This window comes from Rhipicephalus sanguineus, unplaced genomic scaffold, assembly GCF_013339695.2.
Source record: "Rhipicephalus sanguineus isolate Rsan-2018 unplaced genomic scaffold, BIME_Rsan_1.4 Seq568, whole genome shotgun sequence".
Lineage (NCBI taxonomy): Eukaryota > Metazoa > Arthropoda > Arachnida > Ixodida > Ixodidae > Rhipicephalus > Rhipicephalus sanguineus.
The window spans coordinates 102,379-123,324 of NW_023615527.1; the positions used below are offsets into that span (position 1 = coordinate 102,379).

The following is a 20,946-nucleotide window of genomic DNA, read 5'->3' on the forward strand; positions in this document are numbered from 1 at the left end:
AAATAAGGTACCAAATGTCGAGGTGTGAATGCAAGATTTTAACGACACCATGACGTGAAGTGTTGGCGATTTGGAAATCCTTGTTACCGCAAAGCATGAACTAGCTTCTGCAGAGGCCTGTTAGCGGTTAAAAAGACCTGAAGCCACTAATTTCTATAGCACTACGCGCATAGATGCGAAAAGAAAAGCAGAGTGCACTAAGTTCTACTTCATTTAATTACGCAGAAATACAGCCCCCCCCCCTTTTCTTTGTAGACGCCAGAGCAAGAAGTAAATACTTATTTGGCTCAGTAGTGCAACACTATTTATATTGTGGTATAGGCAAAACACAATTTAAACACGTGCAAATAAAGCATGAAAAAACATCGAACACTGTGCAATACACGAATGTGACCGAAGGCCAGTACCCCCTTTACTGGCAGATTGCGCTTCTCTCACACGTAATAGGGACGTTAGGCCAATCTCGTGCATTAATTTGGCAATGGAGGTGAATACAGAACCGTTAGGCTGCAGCCAACGCGCTTTATTCGCCGATAATCGACTCAAACCGCCTACGGCGAAGCGCTGCTGCGTACATCTGTATACGTGCCGCCGACCGCCTATCCACACAAACGTGGCGACGGTGTTGCCGCCTCCAGCCTGATCTCGCGGCGAATAGCACCGCTTAACGTCGATGCACCCACTTTGATGATTGGTGGTACATCTCCATCCCGACGACTAACGTCCATGTTAAATATTACACAAAACCTTGTAGTAGCTGTAGTAGTTAACGGTGAAAGCGTGATCAGAAAACGAGGTGTGATAGCCAGAAGGGCGTCGCATATTGGACGCAGAACTTCGTCGCCATCACGCGCCATGTTAAAATGTGATTGAACACCACGGCCGGACTAGAGGGAAACGCAAAGCGCGTCGTGCCGCCCCGGTAGCCCTGCCGCGATTTTTCTCGCGGCGAGCGCGTTAGCGGGAACGCGGTGTTGCAGCCAGCAGGTGAGGCAGGTGCACGTCACACAGCTATTTTTCGTTTGGATTAGCGTGATTCTATGAGCGAGGCCGACGCTTTTACGACGCTTCGGCTAAGATCGCCACCTCGCGGTGCGTTAAGGCACTGACAAAATTGAACTTCTATTGAAAACGCGCCGAATGGGACGGACGCGTAACGCGTTGCATGTGCTAATCGCGGAGGCCACAGTAATGACGAATTACTTAACTTTACCGCTCCCAGATGACAACACTACCCCGCAGACTGGGAGAGTGGTAGATATAAAAGGCGCTATTGTAAAGCCTCTAGAGTCTGTGACCAAGGCGCAGTGGATAGCGTGCCCGGCATCTGTTGTTGCGAACCGAGCGGTCGTGGGTTCGATGCCCGTTGACGGAACTTTTTTTCTTTGCCATCCGATCGAGTAAATTTTTTCGGTGTCATTTCCGTGACGGAAATACGTCACTGAAATCTTGGTGGACCCCTGCATAAAACACTTTCGTGTTAAAAAATCATACCATCTCCCGCTAAAGGGGACCATGAGGCGATGCGAAGCACCGTTTCGGCATGTTGAGCCCACGTTTCAGAGGGAGAGTGGGAGACGCATGCGCAGTTATGGTGGTCACGCCTTACACCACCACCGGTTTGAACACCGCCATAACATACTTCGCATCTTAAAGAAATGCCATACGAAAATGAATCAGATATGTTTTACGAACGACGCGCATTCGTTGCGTGTTGTTTAGAAATGTGACGAATGATTTAGAGTACTACAACCTACCCCTCGATGGCAGTAAAAGAATTACTGCAGCTAGAGCCAAAATGCATTAGAACAAGGTCACTTGCTTTAAAACACAGCCCCACCAATTACTCTTGCAAAGACTGCATGAATATGAAAAGTATTTATTGAAATACTGATCAACCAGAATGGCAGAACTGGCGTTTTGATCTTATCCGTACACTGTATGACACCTTTAGCTCAATTAATATAGACGTGCTTTCAATAGGAGCTTTCCAATTTTCTACCCGATTGCAATCACTGCAGATCATCACCTCAATGACATCGCTTGTGGTCGGCAGAATTTCTAAAGGCTCCCAGCGTCGTAAAGATATTTAGAAATTCGGCAGCATGTTACGCTAGCACTTGAAGGAGAATGCCTGCTTTACACTTGGCAATGCATTAAGTTACACAATCGGGGACCACGCTTCTGCAATACATAACGAGCGTCAATGTAACAGACTAAAGACACGTACTAAATTACCTTGACAATCTTAGATGACTGCGTTGTTCATCCCGCACCCCCCTCTCTATCCCGAAGCTTTGCTGCACCTCACTCGTTCCAGTACGCCTGGGATCGGGCCATCTTAGACGAAGCGACGATGCCAACTGAAGACATCACATTATGATGTCATCATATGACGTCACTAATTCCGAAGATGTGTGACATTACGACGACATGGCATGATGTCATTAGTGACGTCGTTCACGTGGGCTTCCTTACTATTTTATTCGCTTGCACTGTTTCGCTCAAAGGTCCACGCAACGAAACACTTAAGGCTAGCTATTGCCTCAAAATCCACGCAGAATATCCTTTGGGAGTTGTCTCATTAAGGCGAAAGCCCTAGATGCCCCATCAACCACGATAATTGACCATCGACGCCGGACGAAAAAAAAATCATCACGTGATGACGTCCCCAAATGACGCCATCATGACGTCACAGAATCGCCAAAATTTGAGACGTCATCACATGGCAACATTGCTTGGTCAGAAATGGGCCGATCCCGGAAGTAGGGCAAAGCAAAGTGAGGTGCAGAAAGCTTACAATGCCTCCGATTCTGGAGGCATTGCGAAACCACGTTAGCTGCCCAAAGTTTTCGGAAGGGGGCGCAGGAGATGGAATAGATTGACTTATAAGAAAAAAGTCACTGTTTCGCCGGAAGAGCGTAGCAATCAATGCAATAGCAAGAAATTGAAATGTCACACGTAGATCGACAAGCAGCTCGATACTTTTTAAATGTGAACATATTCGACAGAGATCTGTCTGGCTGGGTGAAAAATTCATACGAAAAATAATAAACTCTCCAGCGGGAAGAAGGACGATGGAGAGGGGGCACCACCAAAGAAACTCGCTAGCTTCGGAGCCGGCCGAACAGTCACCCCTGAGGAAGGGACCGAATCGGTCCCGAAACGTCGAGTCAGTTTTATAGCTTTTCAAAGTGGCTGGAGAGTTTATTATTTTTCGTATGAGCTCGATACTTGCAGCTTGCCGCTGAAGCACAAAGAAGGACACCCGAAAAGAACGCACAGGCATGCACAGGGCAAGCGTGAACTAACGACTGTCGCAGTTGTTACGTCTTTGGGCTTGAGCAACGCGCTGCAAATGTCGGCAATGTAGAATCAGGCGCTCTTAGATTTCTTTTTCTTTTAAAGTGCGGCGCGTACATTGACACCTCTGCGTCGCCTGCCACAGGTGGCATCTGACGCAAGGTGTGCCTAGAGTTACCGTATATGCTACCTTCACCTAAAGGTGGCATATACAGTACTAGAGTGTGCCGGGCGTTCTTTTTTTTTTTTTGGTGGGGGGGGGGGGGGGGGGGGTGTCTACATCGCGAAGGGGTACAAATAGGGGCATTATCTGGGTGTCAAGGGCATTCAATCGAAAGAAAATTGACGAGGTTACGTGATAGAAAACACGCTCAAGATTCTCCAAGATATGCGTACCGCCAGCGGTAATTGGTGTATGTAAATTTCTCACCGTTATTATACTGGCGGATGCATGGCACGTGGTAGAGATGTCTGAAATGGCGTGCTGCGGAGAGAGGGGTCGCTGGTTCGATTTCGCGGTCGGTTGTTTCGGATTTCTTTTCTTTGGGCTTTTCATATATAGATACATAAACGCATACGGGAAATGACGGCGATGGCAAAAACCCGCCGAGAATGTTCATGTAATTGCTATCGCAATAAAAAAAGCAGAAAAAGGAGGTAGCTTCCGCCTTCGAGTCGCATTAAGTGACTGCATCGGAGGGCGTGTGAGTGTTTTTGTTCCAGGGTCTGGACTGCATTGGTCTGAACAAAAAAAAAAGAAACATGTTGGGCAATGACGCCTCTCGGAGGCTCTCTGCGTTGTTGGTTTGCTTTACTCAATAGAGCGAGGTCGAGTTATTTGACAACGCGTACTTCTAAATCGACATCCAGTAAAGAAGAATACGCGCGCAGTTGTCAAAAGAATACAATAGAGCTTGTCATAATTGAATGTAAGTATATCAATCCCTGAGTGTCATTCCTTGGGAAATTTGGTGGTCCGTAATAAAGGCTTGCAGCACAGAAGAAACGCGGGCAAAACAAGCATAATGACAACAGAAAAAGCACTGACCTACAACTGAAATTCATTGGAGCAGCGGAATATCAAAAAAGACGCGACACCATGAAAAACAAACAAACGCAAAACAAAAGAAAGAAAGCGAAAAAAGAACGATGTCAAGAGTCGTTACAAGAAATGTCTATTAGCCTACGCCGTCTACGTCGGTCATGCGCAAGGTACAATAATTGTCTCTTTTAGTCAATACCATAGATGGCACACTTACAAACTGTTTATCAAATCTGTGAAATTCATTAAATCAGTTATCTTTTAATGGCCTCAGTTGCAGGTCGGTGCTTTGTCTGTTGTCGTCATTCTTCTGTTGTGTGTATTTTATATGCGCTGTGAGCCTTTGTTGATCCCAGCGTTTGTTTCAGTATTAGCCTACATGAAGCGCTGGGCTTTATAGTACAGCACGGTAAAGGTTAAAATCTTCGAAAATGGGATTAGTAAAATATTCCTGGAGGATTGGTGCCGCAAAATTAGGCAGAAATAAACAAACCTAAGATTGCGTGATAACCAATATCACTCTACTGCAAGACGAATAGAGTTACGTTATGAATTCTATCGTCTTTTTTCTGTTTCTTCAGAATAGAACATTTATGTCAGATAGACAAGGCATCAGGCCGAATGAAAAAAAATTGAGCTTTGTGGCTCGCAGGTCACCGCCTCGATATATAGGGGACGCTCAAATCAGTTATTCATTCATCCATGCATCCCCGCACAAAAACCATCGTGGACAATGAAGAGCGCGCGCAACGAATATGCCGAGTGCGGATACAAAACTTGCGGATACAAAATCAATTATGTCACGTATGAGCGAAAGCAGAAAATCCGAGTAAATTATGACTACTTCTTGAACGCGCACATAAATCTGAGCACGCAGGTGTTCGCGTATTTTCGAACCCCTATCCCCGTACATTGATTCTTTTTTAGAATATTTATCTTGCTTACATTAACCCTTTGTATCCCATGGCCAATCCAGCTGCGCAAGTAAATATTTTTTTGCGCATATGAAATTACAATACATACGAAAGTGGGAATAAACCAAAACATGGGAAGTTTTAGCTTTAGTTCTACAAGAAAACAAGTGTCCACATATGTGGACGCTGGGAACACCAGTTACACTGGGTCCATCATCCTCCTTCATCGTACATGGGAACTTTGCTTGCCGACGGCTTTGTTCCAACACAATAATCACTATCATCATCACTACTTACCATATTCAACGCCATCATCAGTTCAACGCGTTCATTATCATCATCATCATTATTATTATTATCATCATCATCATATGGGGTCACGTGGCCTATGGCTAACGGCTCTGATTCAACGCCTTCATCATCACCATCATTATCACCATTCAAAGCCCATCTGCTTGCCCACCGCTCTACTTCAACGTGTTCGTCATCATCTTTATCTTGGTTGATCATCATTACCAGCGCGTTCATGGTTACGTTCAAACTGAATGCTTTCATCATCAGCAGTAGCATTTTTCATAAGGCATTTGCTTGTTGATGGCTCTACTTCAACGTGCTAATTACCGGTGCCCTCCAAATCGGATCATTCGCTTCTGCTAGTCAGTTCGAAAATTATGGCACGTATGTCGTCATCACTTAATCCGCGTCCAGAATAAAGCAAATAAATTTTAATAACTTCTACAAGGCGTGTTTAGCTATATCACTGATAATGTTTTGGGTAGAGCCGCACGGCAACGAAGCGGGTCTTACTACCATGCGGCGTTCTATCAGCTTTTTACACGAACTCGGTATGCCTGGTGTCCACAAACGTGGACGCCGCAGCGACAACTCAACTTGCAAAACTTTGGTCGCTCACAGTGCAACAAAAGTCACACAAAGACAAGATAAACCATTCCTTTTCTCGAATAAATCTCAATAATATAAAAACACTACGAATTTAGAGTGAACCTGTAAAAAATATGTACGCATACACCTCTACAGGCGACTTGGGAAGAACGCCATTGTTCTGTGCGCACTTACCGCTGTTTGTGCACAGAAGTGGACACATATAGATGTTTATATGAAATTCTGAAGTAATGCCAACATTTCAAATCGATTTTTAAGGCAATGCGTTGGCTAGCCTGATCCCACTTCACTGATATGTTTTGTCCACATATGTGGACGCTGGGATACAAAGGGTTAAAGGTAAAGCCATTTTTACTGGTACATGTAGCACACAATCAGAAGAATTAAATTGAAGTATCGCTTAGAACCGATTCCAACAGGCGCATCCAAAATTGGAAAGTCTTTTCATCTTTTTCTTTTCCTTCGGATTTTTGTTCTTCTTCACAACAACAACTACGCGAACAATGAACCACCGTTTCAGATGTCTAGAGAGTGACAGAGAGAGATAGAGAGAGAGGCAAGAAAATGTTTAACCAGACACATGTGCTGCACTGGGTGTAGGAATAAAGGGGCGATAAGAATCACGCGCAGACGTGGGGGAGCACATCAAGTCTACAGGCGGCCGCACAGATCTCCTGAATTTGGGTATTTCAGTAGCGGTTTTGTTGCCTTCTGCGCCTTTAACGCACATGTCCATAGTCCTGGATTCGAGATCATTGTTGACTATACGAAGATACCTTCCTCAATCTCAACACAGAACAATGGAACAAATTACCATGTTCATTTGGTTTGAAACGTCACGTCCACGAACATTGTCCCGCTCGTGGTACCTAAGATTTCCTTGCGTCCAGTCGTATTCAACTGCTCATTGTAATGCTATCCGCGGTCCGGCTGACCCGGCGCCCGTGGTCACACGCTTTCTGCGCCGCTCCGGAAGCAACGACTTTTCGTTTGTTTTTCGCGGCGTAAAGTAAACGAAAACTCTACCACCGGGTCATTGTCGACGGAGTATCGGGCCCGTGGGGCCTAGTGTGACGAGAACGCGCTGGCGCCTTCATTGTATTCACAGGGCACGTGCTTCATTGAGTTAGTGGACATAGAGTATTGCTTTCGCCTACTTTTTGGTCAGGCCTCGAGTTCTTCTTCCCGTGTATCGCAGGATCGATCTACTGGTTGTGTCAATTTGTAGGTTCAGGTGCCTTGCGATGTAGTCGCGTTCCTCTGTAATAGATCGATGTCCCAACTGAGTATTTAGTACGAAAGAAGTAGAATCGTTCGAAGGGATTGTTTCTTCACTAGGCGCATCCACGTAAATCCAACAGGCAATTAAGCCAAGGAAAGCAAAGGGAGTGTTATTCCTTGTTTCCAGCTATAGTGTAATGTGACTTAAATTGAAAGGAATTAAAGTTGACGACCAAGCACCCTCTCCGTCTGTGGGATCCGAACCACAGCCTTCAAGTTTGAAGGTTGTGGGTTCGGATCCCACGGACAGAAACGGTGCTTTTTAGTCCACTTTTTGATTCCTTTTGATTAAAGGCATAACCATTATACTACAGCAATGGACAACAAATGACGCCCCCTATGCTTTCCTTGGCTAAATTATATGGTGTATCCATTCGTATGGGTGTGCCTAACAGGAAAACCAGGCACTGGAAGGAATTCACTGCCTGTCGTCCTTATATATATATATAGATATATATATATATATATATATATATATATATATATATAATATAATATAATATATATATATATATATATATATATATATATATATTGTCGAACTGACGCTGCAAGTGTTCTATCGCTCGATTTTGTATTGCGCCCTAATGCGTTGAAATCATTCGGGCATGTCTGCGCCGTCTTTACCACAAAGTGTCTCACGAAGGTATGCCTCCCGCAGTCGTCTAAATCAGACAGGGGGCAATTTGACGGCGATTAATTTGCATATAAGCACCGCCACGTGCCGAACCTCAAACAGGTGTTCGATAATGCGCGTACGCCAAGAGACCTTCCTGCGGGTTTCGAAGTTTTACGACCCAGGATGTCTTTACGATTTGAGCTAGAGCTAGAGTTGAGATGGAGGGCCTATAATAAAGTGTTTTGGTTTAGTTGCGTATTTTTTTATTTTCTTGGAATATTTCGCATAAAACTTGGAAGCGCCCTGCTTCTAAAAATGGCCGTTTTGTAAAACTTGAGCGACATCGACGGAAGGTGTCGAGGTCGTGTTTTTACTCGGATGTCTGTTTGCAACGATGGACTGTGTCGGAGTTAAAAATATATTTTCTAAAATGACTTTGATACTATAACGCACAAGTAAGTGAATAAACAAATAGATGAAAATCTAAATAAATAAACGGGATGGTATATTACACTTACAGTGGCAGCAAGCTTGCCTCAAAGAAGATTTAAGGCTCAAGCACGTTAGCTTTCACGTAGAGTAAACTAATTAATAACAATAACAACGACAATAATAATGATTGTAAAAATTATGCGTGCTTCTGCTATTGCAAACACAAAAAGAACAGCGGAGATAATGGAAGCCCGTTAAAGTAGTACCAAACCACACCGGGTCTCGGTTATAAACAGGAAGACGTCATCGTTTTCCAAGTCTGCATAATGTTTGCCAAGCTGTATGACATTTAGAACGGTGACTGTAAATTCATCTTCAGGCGCATTGTAAAACCCCTCGGGATACTTTTGGTAATCGCGTCAAGGGGGTGTTCTTTTAGCCTAGCAAACTCGGCAGCCGAAGTTTTGTATACATTATCCTTTGCCTCTAATGAAGTGTAATATTCGTCTTGATTGTTCAAGTAAAGCTCTTCGATGTTCGGTATTCGCACGAATGCAGCACTCCGACTGCGCCATCGTTCGGCTCCCGATGTTCAAAGCGTTGACAAGCTGCATCGGGTCATTCAGATCTTCAATCTCTGGTGCAGTTTCAGTTTCGTTTTCCTCTATTAGTTTATTGGTTCGAGACAACCATTAGCACTGTGCCCATAACACCAGCATGTGGTGCATTTTATAGGACTAGGAGCTTGCGCTTGGCTAGACAGCATTTTCGTTTTTAGTCTGCCCGATGTGTGTACTTGACCTTTCCTTGCCCAATTTCTGTGGCGTATATCAGCTAGGCGAAGCTGCGCGCGACGACATGAGAAACATAGCGAGGTTCTCCCAACACCGCTGTAATAATATAATAATAATAATAAATATAATAATAATAATAATAATAATACTAATAATAATAATAATAATAATAATATATAAAATAATAATAATAATAATAATAATGTTTTTTTATCATTACATTGGTGGAAGCTGTAGGTAATAGCTACTCTCCGTAGAGGCAGCTTGACGTAAGCCCCCAGCTACGTTTGTAAAAAACGACAGTCACAACAGTCAGCAGTAGCAACTTCAATAACGTGCTAACGTCAGCGAATAGGGGGCAGCTTAGTCTAAAAAACACAAATGACATTAATTTAATTGCCAAAAATGATTGAACAACTTAACATATGTATTTCGCGCAATCGAATATTATTATGAATATTTTTTTAATGTGTTGCACTTTGTTGAACCTATGGGAACTCAGCTTATCCGTGCAGTTACTCGCCTGTGATTGTAGTTTAGCAGGTAAGGTATCGGGCGGCTAAAGTCGAGGACGCGGGTTTGATTTCCAGCCGTTGGGACCGCATTTCGATCGGGTCCAAATGTAAGAGCGTCCGTGTAAACAGATTTAGGTGCCCGGTAAGGAACTCAAGGTGGCCAAAATGGATCCGGGATCCCCCGCCACTGGGTGATTAACAATCGCACTGTGGTTCCGGCATGTAAAACCCCGTAATTACGTTACATTAGTGGAGGGCGCTCGATTGGCAGTCGCGTGCAACTGCTATGCTTTGAAGCTGGCTGAACACAAATCATTCTTTATCCACTTGCCAAAGAAAAGATAGACGCAGGAGCACCACACTCCCCGAAACAACGAAGTTTATATACTCCCTGAAACGTAGTTTATTATACTCCACGAAACAACGTAGTTTGCAATATGCGTAGGCAGCTAGCGGTCCAGACAACCGGGAGATCGTACATCAAACTTGTGCCATATTCAGCGCTAAACATTTTTCGTTTTTTCTCTTGCTCAAAGACACGTGTTTGCAGCCGCTTCTCGGGCGGTGAAACAGCCGTATATTTAAAAAGAACTTGTTTTGTGACGCGGTTCCCGGAAAACTTTAACTGAAGCATGGGACCGTATTCTCTAACATGTCATTTCCGTTTGCCACATGTCGTTTTCTTAACTCGTCCAACCACCTACTTAACGGGGTCTGAACGGCAAAATTTTTACCCAGGAAGCGAAGAAAATAATGTAGAAAAAAAAGGCGTGTGGTTGTAACCGGCGGCACGTGGCATCGTTTCCAGTGTCTGCTAAAAAAATGTATCAGCTTTGGCATCTTTGTTTTCTGGGTATCGCCATAATTCTTGCTTGTCCACTTGTTTCTATAGTCATGTTGTGACCAGCGCTTGCGGTATGAAAGATATGGCTTAGTTCATGACTGCTGCGGTTACTGAGACCGAGACATTTAAAAGTATATTGAGTGTCCTGCTTACTAAAACTGCGACCTGATTATGTGGCATGACGCAGTGGGGGAATTCGGATGAGTTTTGAGTAATAACCTTTTTTTACACAATATATTCACTGTTACACGACTACGCCACCTGAAATCGATCTCACTGGCCTTCACGTAACCATCGTGTAACTACACTCTTAATCAGCTGCCCGATAAAGTGTTTGCGAAAAAAGCTTCGAAAAAGGCTTCGTTCTCCGGTTATATCTAGCACTGCCGCAGCGGTGACTCGGTGGTTGCGGTGCTTGGCGGCTGAAGTGAAGGACGCGGGTTCGGTTCCATCCGTGGTGGTTGCATTTTGACGAAAGCGAAATGTCGAGGAGGTGGACGAGTTGGGACTGAACCATAACAATGTTTGTTAAGAGGCAACTATGTTTCTCTTTGAACAATGCCATTCATATTTTCGGATATGCCCACTTGCGATGACTGTTCTTTCTATCTCTCTCTCCTTTACATTTACATGCAGTTCCTCAGCAGCCTCCTGTGATAAGGGACTCCGAAGGCAACCTACTGCGCATGACAGCGGGGCCTTACGCTGAGGGCGACACCGTACGGCTGACTTGCGCCGTGCCTGCAGGTGTGAAGATCAAATCACTTGTTAATTAAACGACAACTTCATATTCGTCACCTTTTTTTATTCTTTAAAAACAAGGTGGCGACGTGATTAGAACAGCACACAACGAGTCTGTTTATGATCGCTTTAGCATATGAAGGCGGCGATTTTCCTAAGCATTACGCCTGCAACTTCATTCTCGATTCTAGGCAGGCCCGTAGCCAGGAATTTTTCTCTTTTTTTGGGAGGGGGGTAGCGCTTGCTGAAAACCTTGACTATTTGAGAAAAACACCTATTTTTATTATTTATTTTTGGTAAAAACGCCTACTTCACCAAAATTTAGGGGGGGGGGCTCCTAGCACCCCCCCCCCTGGCTACGGGCCTGATTCTAGTTCACATGTTTCATGTCGACTTTCAATATTTAATTGATGGAGTCAATTTATTACCCTCAGCTCGTCAGGTGGACTTCGTCGTAATACCATATACGCAATTTCGGAGAAGCATGTTAACCAGTGGTGGCCTCCAGTTTTCTGCCTTGTACGCGCTCATGTTAGCGATAACTACTTTGTGAGAGGCACTCACCGAGTCTGATCGTTTTTCGTAAAATGAAGTTCTTCTCTTATCACGTTGTTCTCTCCCTCTGATCACGTTTCCTCGCTTACTTCTTCGGTGATGGTGGTGAAAGAAAGAACTGGCACTTCCTAAATGGTGTTCTATCTACACAACTCAGAAAAACGTGGTCGAAGGTACTCCGCTCGTCTCGTTAAAATACAGCGACCTAACACACGCTTGCTTCAACACTCACCGGCCCTCAATTAATAGAGAATGCATAATGCAAAAACGCTCGTGGTAACTTGTTCAAACAATTCGTGATTACCCCGGCTTATGCTTGCGCAGCCGATCCAGAACTGAAGCTCACCTGGAGGCGAAAGGGCCAGGCACTGAGCTCGCCGGTAGCTACTGTAGTAGCGACGACTAGCGGCGGCCGGGAGACCCACCTAGACCTCGGCCCTCTATTTCGCGAAGATCTGTTCTTGAACATCAGCTGCGTGGCAACCAGTGACGTCACTCTGCCGATGGAAAGCTCTGTGCTTGTCGACATGTTCCGTAAGTACGTACGAACCGCACAAACGAAATGCCTGAATTTAATTACACGTATAAATTTAACAGTGTAGTTGTTTAAGGCCCAGGTAAATCCCTGGGGATCCGTCGTTCGCACTTTCTAGCCCAGCTGCGAGGGTGAAACCTGACGAGAGGGAGAGCGTGGTTAAAGCTAAGTGGGTGAGAGGGAAGCCTAGTGCAGTGAGTTGAGCCTGGTAAATAAAGGTGAGCGACATGGAGAGGAGAGCAGAGGAAGAGAAGAGGAGAGCAAAGTCGAAGCTAAGGCGGGAGCGAAGCACGGGGTTTGGAGAGGAGGACAGGCTGATAACTATCCTGGAAAAGCTGTGGGTCTCGCATTCATTCTGGGTTGTTCGTTTCGCATTCCCTCGGGAATGTTCGGCTATGGCTAAGCTAAAACTGATGCCACCAGCTCCGCTATTTAATCAGCCTTCGTGACATTAAATCATTTGAAACTGCCCATAATTTTTATATGTTTAAAATTAGGTTGTTACCTATCAATAAATCAGGTACGTAACAAAACAATAAGTCTGATATGCGACTGGGTTCGACATTTCGTGAAATTCATTCCTTTCGTTTTGATTGTTCAGATTCACCGCAATAACTGGTCTTCACATAACAGCTATCTAAGACCTACCATGTTAACATCCACCAGAAACAGTCGTGTACTTAACGTATCTGTGTTTTATTCGCGGACTGACTTTTTCATACAGAGCCCCTTCCCCCGTACCATAGAAGTATGGAGCAGTAAACTAGGTCATATTCATTCGTTACCCATACACCATTTCTTAAATGCCTTGACACGTTGTCAACCACAATCCTCTCATTTTTTGTAAACTATTTTGCTGTTATTGTTTGCATAATTATGTTTATATGACTGTTGCTGCATGACACCATATTGAATCACACTGACTGGATTTGGCATTCATGCTGGCTATGTTTGTTTTTGTATTTTCACCCACTCCTTCAATTGAAATTATTTCAATAATTTATTTATCTTTTAATGAAAGAAACGAGAAGTCGCAGAAAGCTACTGCAGTGAGTAGCTGAAATTGGTAGTGGTCTATGGCTTCAGCGCGAACTTTGCGATGAAAGCACAACACGCACAAAGCTATGATCCATCTGTGGAACCACCCTCAAGCGTACTGCAATGGCAGCCCTGCAGCTGGTCTACAATATGTGAAAATAAACAAATCTATTTTGTTGCATTCTCTAAATTGCTAAGTATAGTCGGTTCCACACTAATGGCACCAACTACTCCTCTTCGTTATTTCATAAAACAAATAACCACATTACTTCCATAATTTCAACTTATCCTAGTGCCGCCTGCCGAAGTATCCGTATGGAGCTGGCCTCACGATAACGCGGATGCCTCCGGCTGGGTTATGGTCGCCCCTTCGGCAACGAGAACGACGTCTTCGGCTTTGGCTTCGACTTCGGCTCGCGATACTGAGGATATCATCTCGGGCACCTTCTCCGGTCGAGCCATACAATCAGCAAGCGCGGACTCGTCTTCAGCCTCCACTTTCTCCTCGCCGCGCAGCTTCGAGTGCGAGGCAACCGGAAGTCGTCCGCCGGCGAACATCACGTGGTTCCTGGACGGACTGCCATTGGACGAGCGCCTGAGCCACACTCGCGTCGAGGACAACGTCACAGCAAGTGTACTTCTTTTGCCGTCTTCGGAGCAAGCGGGAAAGCTTCTCGAGTGTCGTGCTAGCAACGACAACTTGCGGGAGCATCGTGGTGTGCTCAGTCGCTACCTTGCCGTGAATGTGTCAAGTAAGTAAACGCAATTAAGATAATGAAGATAAAAGGATAGTTGGAGTCGCCAAGCAATGTGTGGGTCAGACAGGTTACCGACGGTGTCTCACGTACGATAAGCTCGATGTACATTGGTGAATTGCTATCGCAATAAAATCAATAAGTTACGTACCTAACTATTGGCGACAAGAATCACTTGCACTTAAAATAAATATCGGTTGTCGTTAACGTAAGGTACACCTTCGAAGGGCCGAACTAAGCCGAAACATCCACCTAACGTCATCGGCTTCAGCATGCGGTTTTGGTGTAAAAGTCTAATGAAAGCAAGCAAAGAGAAAACGTTTGTCATATATGACATGTACCGATGCGACCAAATATGAAATTTGTGAATGGGTTAATCACAGCCTAGGACGCACTAAAAAAATGGAACATTAATACTTTGTTTGCGTTCTTCATCCACACATCCGTAAAGTGCATCACCAAGTCACCGTCAGGGCGTTGGTTTGCACCTGAAAAGATCAATTTCACTTTCGACTTTCTCCTCAAGAACAACTCGCCAATGTCTTTGGGCAATTATCTGACATTACCGCAGTCTCTGTGTTAAGGAAAAATTGTCGAGAAAGAGCTCTTCCCTGACGTAAACCGGTGTCGCGATGGTACTGGGAAGGAGACAATATTTTAAAAAAGCATCGTAAAGTGGTGTAACGGAACAGTATCTGTATTGAATGGTAACATCGTTGTAACGGAAACACAACGATGTGGTATCTATTCAGTAATGCCTGAGCGGTAATGGTACGGTAACGCGATATAAATGGAATATTAATGAGACAGTACGGAGGTAGTAATTGGGAAATAAGGGGTTACTTAAAATATAGGACATATTATGGCTGCATGAACTAGGCCTCGACGTCAGACGAAAGTCAACGGGCTTTACTTCACATACACAAACCATATGTTTCGCTCTTCTTCTGCTCAGACAAGCCGGAAGTAAGCATTAAGCTAGGCACGGGTCTCAACGCGAGCCACATCATGGAGGGAGCGGACGTTTACATGGAATGCTCAGTCCTGGTCGCTTCGAGAATCCCCCACGTCACGTGGAGTCGCGACGGTCGAGAGCTGGACGCCGACCTGGCCCGGGGAATGGTGATCACTTCCCGGTACTTGGTGATCCGCCGGGTGACTCCCGGTCACGGCGGAAGCTACACGTGCCGAGTGACCAACACCCGGGGTGACACCGTCGAGAGCACGCCGCTTCTCATCCGTGTCAGATGTGAGTAGACGTGTCAACCTTCAAGGTTTTATAACATCACCCTTTGATTGAATAGTGTCGTGCGGCCAGGGTTAAAACAATTCTGGGTAATACCTGAATCACCCTTTCGAGAAATATTTCTCATCTACAAAACTGTTAAGCTAACGAGAGCTGATATATTTAACAGGGAGACCGCACGGATAGGTACATATGCGCATCGTCTTTAAATTATCTACCTGTACCTCGCGCATTTCTGCATAGGCAATATTGAAGTTAATTGTACTTTGTCAATTGGGCCTTGAAGTTTACGCTATAAAACTTCTAAATAGGGGAAAAAATAAGCACGCGCAAAGCAATATAACAAACCGCCAACACCTTCGACCTGCAAACAAACATAAAAACAAACAAACAAACCCCAAGAGAGCAGATCAGAGAATATGCACATTCAAGAAACTTGTTTTTGTTGTTTTCAGATGATAAAAAGCCTCTGATTTGTGTATATGTTTTAAGTAACGCAGTATTTATGCATTTGCGCCGACTCGCCGAAGTAGCTAATCATACATTCTGACCACCTGCTGTTTCCGCGTTCCGTACAGACTCTCCCAGGTGCGTTTCTGAAGAAGAGCTCGTCCTGAGCGTCGAGAAAGACGCAGCCGTGAACCTGACCTGCTTCGTGCGAGCTGATCCCAGCGAAGGCCTGCGCTATTTCTGGCTCGTGGTGAACGGCACGCGTGGCACGGAAGCCGCGCGGGAAAGCCATCCTAACAGGCGCCGCCAGCAACTGCTCTTGCCAGTCGTGACGGAATCCAACCGCCTGGAGATCGTCCCCAACGCTTCGATATTCGATGCGGCGCTCGCATGCTGGGCGGAGAACGCCGTGGGAACTCAGGAGAGACGGTGTCGGTTCAAATTTATAGGTAAGGGTATGTAGCTGCGTATTCGTTCGAAAGCACCTGTATAAGTCACAATTACTTTATTATAGCGAAGCTGTCTTTAGTAGTAATACTACTACTAGTAATAGTAGCAGTAGCAGCACTAGTAGTAGTAGCAGTAGTACTACTAGTAGTAGTAGTAGTATATAGCAGTAGTATTAGTAGTAGTAATAGTAGTAGTAGTAGTAGTAGTAGTAGTAGTAGTAGTAGTAGTCGTTGTTGTAGTAATGGTAGTAGTAGTTGCCGCACAAGTCACGTTACCAGAGGTGGAGTGAATGAAGAAATAAATGAAACCAAATTATGATGATGATGATGACTGAAATGCGACTAAGATGTCTGTCGTCCTCGTGTATAGTAACAGAAGAGGAGGAAGAGTCATGCATTTCACGTGGAGGCAGAGTATAGATGATGAAGAAGCGCTAAAAAAACGCCAGCCTGCGCGGAAGCGCGCAGCAGTCACAGCGAAAGCTGGAAAGAGCGGCATGTTCGTCCCCGTTATAAACTCTCCTGTGGCTACTAATACAGGTACATTAGCAACGTACCCACTACGCCACGAAGGCGTATTTTGGGAAGTGGGTGGGAAGCACCCACACGACATTATTCGTTGTTCTGCGAGAAGCAGGTACCATATGTAGCGATTATGTGCAGTTTGTTGATGGCGGCGGTTGATGACGATGATATTATGGTTGGCGCCCTTGTTTAATGGGTTGGAAGCTCTAACGACCCACTTAGTTACGTAAGTGCTATTTTGTTGGACCCCGGTCGTTATTTAACTGTCCCACCACGCTTTATCATCACGTTAACCGAGACAGCTAAGCGTGAGAGAGAGGAGGAGAAATTGACTTTATTGTGAGACCCTGAGGAATGGATCATGGGAGCCTTATGGGCTTCCTTGGCAACCAACAGAAGTGCACTTGCGAGGAACCCACTACGCTATAAACATTGTAATTTTTGAGAAGTAGGGCATAGGCACTGTGCCATTTTTCGTCCATTCTACAGACCGCCTGGTACCTGCTAACGCATGTAAGGCTTATGCGCACTTGTGTTCGAATGCGTGCGTGATGACGACGAAGAATTATGGCAGAGCTCTTTGTAATGGGTTGGAAGCATCAACACCTACTCGTTGCGCAATTCGCATTGTGGTGACGCCTGGTTACAGAATTCGCGTTGTGCGACGCTTGGTGCTTATTCTACTCTTTCACCCAGCTATATTGGCATATGCTAGTGTGGTCGTTCCCGACATGAGCCTGTATGACCTTTTTGCAAAGCAGTTTCAGCACCGGCATGGCTCAGGGGTTGAATACTGGGCTCCCACGTAGAGGGCCCAGGTTCGAACCTCGTTCCATCCTGAATTTTTTTCTTGTTTAGTTTTTTTTTTCTTATTTCGAGCGATACCGGTTACGGACACCGGCGGCGGCGGCGGCGGCGGACAACTACGGCACCAAAAACGGCCGTGAATGATCTCATAACAGCTTTCGCTGTAAAACGAAGCGCGTGTATTTCCAATCTAGCGGCTGTTTAACCACACCACGTAATGTCGCTAGCCAATCACAACCAATCGCACGCTTGCAGCTTCGCTGTCCGACTGCTTTGACGGCGTGGAGCTAGCCAAGTCTTTCTTTTATAACAGTTTTTTTTTTTTGCAAAGTGTAAGTATATGGAAATACGTTTGCCTTTAATAATTACTTCGGGCATTCTCTCACCCTTCCGCAACATCTATTGAACATTTGAAACGAAAGCCTATCTAGTCATTGTGGAATTGCGGCACTTAACTACAACCCAAGACTCCACCCTTGCAATGCTAGCTCCTATGATGGAAGGATGAAATTGAAGTTTGAGAAGACGTGCAAACGCTGTTTGGACTCCAACTGTTCCTTCTCCTATTTTCATTTATTCTGGTGATTTGCTGCGTTTCGGGAGCTTTGCAGCATGGCACTATAACTTAGCTACCTGGCCTAGCGCATTTTTTAGAGAACAGCTGCTCAAGAATCATTGAGTAGATTCACCTGAACGTTATTTGCCTTACAAGCACTTGGTCCGGGTACTTAATTTGAAACCAACTTTCTTATCTCTAACTCCGCAACGGACCTTGATGTATCGGTGAAAAAACAGACCTTGATGTATCGGCTGTCTGGTGAAAAAAAAAAATCCGTAGACATACAAGACGGAGCACATGTCGCGACGAAAAGCAAGAAAAAAAAAACATTGCTTATCTGCCATATGTGCAGGCGTGAACACACCGGCCTTGACATGCAGTGTGGGCAACTTCACCGACAACTCTTTCTCCCTGACCTGCTTCACACCTCTCGCCAACGTCACCACGACGTCGTCAACCAAACTAAGGCCGGAACGAAGACTGCGAGTACAGGTGTTCGACACCAGGAGGGGCAACCGATCGGAACGCAGCTTCTGGAGCACGGACCTGGGTCCGGTTCTCGTCAACAGACTCCGCTCGGCCACCGAATACTTGGTCGTTGTTCAAATGCCCCCGAGGCGAGCTTCAAGACTTACGCACGCACCCTGGGTCCGGCACAAACTCTTATTGGCCAAGGAGGTGAGAGCCGTGAAAGCCTTGATCATAATGCTCTAGCTACGCTATCTTTGTCACTGAATCTCCTTAAACAATGAAAAAAAAAATAATTCGAGAAAGTTCTGTGTCACAATGTACCACTCAATCTGGATAAATGGGAACAGAAACTGCCGGCATTATTTGCTTTGTGATATGTTTCGTGTAACTGTATCTAGTGGACGATAAAGCCTCTGGAAAGGACGGTAGGGTTAACTGCCATAAAACATATTTTCGCGGTGCACAGGTAAGCCAAAGGTGAACGTGTTGATTTAAACGGAGATGACAAATTCTTGAACACGGGGTGTCGCTGAAGCCAACGTTTCGACAATGCTGTGGCGTTCGTCTTCAACAAACGGCACAGCGTTGTCGGCCCAGCACAAATGGCCCAGACAAACGGCACGGCACAATAGTACGTTTCATACATCGGGCGCAAAGCTACGGAAGCTTGCGAGACTGTTTGCAGTAGATGTGTTCACGCCAAGAAATAGTTGAGTCATTTCACCTTGTGGCAGAACAGCGAAAAAAAAAAAAGGGAGCAAGAACACACAGGATGCAGCGCTTATTTATCAACTCCTCTGCGTTCTTTGTCCCATTTTCTGCGCTGTTCTGCTACAATGTTCATGAACGAAATAACCCACCGAGGAACCCTCGAAAATTTTACCACCCGTAATGTGTTTGTTTTTTTGTTTTTAGACTGAGAAAGAAATTAATATGCTTTGTGCCATAGAAAGAAACAAACCCCGTTATTTATATCAATTATGCGGTTGTAAATAGGTTGTTCTGGAACGCTTAGCGTCTCTTTGTTTTCGCATCGTGGCCTCCGCAATTTGTTCCGGTAGCGCGCAGCCAGAGCCAATCGCGGAGGCCACGTTTGCGACGACGAAATCCAAGCGCGAGACGCGCGCTGCACAGCGCTGCACCGATTACACAGCGCTGCACCGGACGTATGAAACGGAGCATAGCTCCAAAATGTTCTCAAAAAGCTGTAATCGCTCTCACTAAACGCTATAATCTTAATTTCCTCCATCCTCCCCTGTACAAACAGAGTAAGCAGGATTCAACTCATTGTTTCTGTTGAATTATGAGCATAGTTTGACAAACTCACTCACGAATCAACTCACTCAGACTCAGATGAGGCCGTGAGTCAGAATGAGTCCGAGTGAGGAATACCTTGGTGAGTTTGAGTCTGAGTGAGTCAGGTCAAGCAATATTTTAGTGAGTCTGAGTCTGAGTGAGTCCAGTTAAGAAACATTTTCGTGAGACTGAGTATTAGTGAGTCCGGTTGAGGAAAATATCGGTGAGCCTGAGTCCGAGCTATAGGCCTAACCGCAAAATATATTTATTCAGTCCGAGTGAGCTCTGCTTTTTTGGCCGACCTATGATTATGAACGCATCACTTCACTGACACGCAGATCTCCAGAGGAACACACGTGGGGGACGCTGGACACTTGCCCTAAGCGTCGTCGTGTTGGCGTGCAGCCTCGCCGTGACTCTGACGGCACTGGTTGCCATATACTGCGCACACGTCCGCAAGAAGAGGATGAAGAAGCGACGAAAGCCGCCCGACAAGGAGTGCAAGAGCGACACCAGTTCAACGAGTCGGGAAGACGTCGACTCCGTGCACATTCGGGACCACAAGGAGTACCTCGCGGCGACGGATGGCTGCTGACAGCGCAGACGGCATGGGTGGTATGCGAGAACTGGACGGGCAGTCATCGATAACAGTGACACAGAGATCTTGCGATGTGGAATGCCGTTTGGTGACGTGACGACCAGATAATGGAGCGCGTGTTTTGTGGGCCACTTGCGTTAAAAATGGTGATCTGAGACTCATGTGATGGTCCATGAATAGACGATCTTACTTAAGACGCATGGGCGCCGCCATCTTGGCTTGTTAAGCGAAAGTTTTCTTATTTTTGTGTATCGCGACGGTAATTCATAAGGTC

The 20,946-nt window shown here is 45.4% G+C and overlaps 1 protein-coding gene across 1 annotated transcript in view; it reads left to right on the forward strand.

The window, feature by feature from the left end:
- LOC119377811 (hemicentin-1-like) overlaps window positions 1-20,669 on the forward strand; it is a 42,179-nt gene extending 21,510 nt beyond the window's left edge. Inside the window, exons 2-8 of the mRNA XM_049411648.1 lie at window positions 11,284-11,394; window positions 12,268-12,477; window positions 13,810-14,268; window positions 15,227-15,520; window positions 16,096-16,422; window positions 18,660-18,924; window positions 20,480-20,669. Of these exons, the coding sequence (XP_049267605.1) occupies window positions 11,284-11,394; window positions 12,268-12,477; window positions 13,810-14,268; window positions 15,227-15,520; window positions 16,096-16,422; window positions 18,660-18,924; window positions 20,480-20,669 (1,856 nt within the window). The remainder of the gene's footprint in view (window positions 1-11,283; window positions 11,395-12,267; window positions 12,478-13,809; window positions 14,269-15,226; window positions 15,521-16,095; window positions 16,423-18,659; window positions 18,925-20,479) is intronic.
- The last annotated feature ends 277 nt before the right edge of the window (window positions 20,670-20,946 follow it).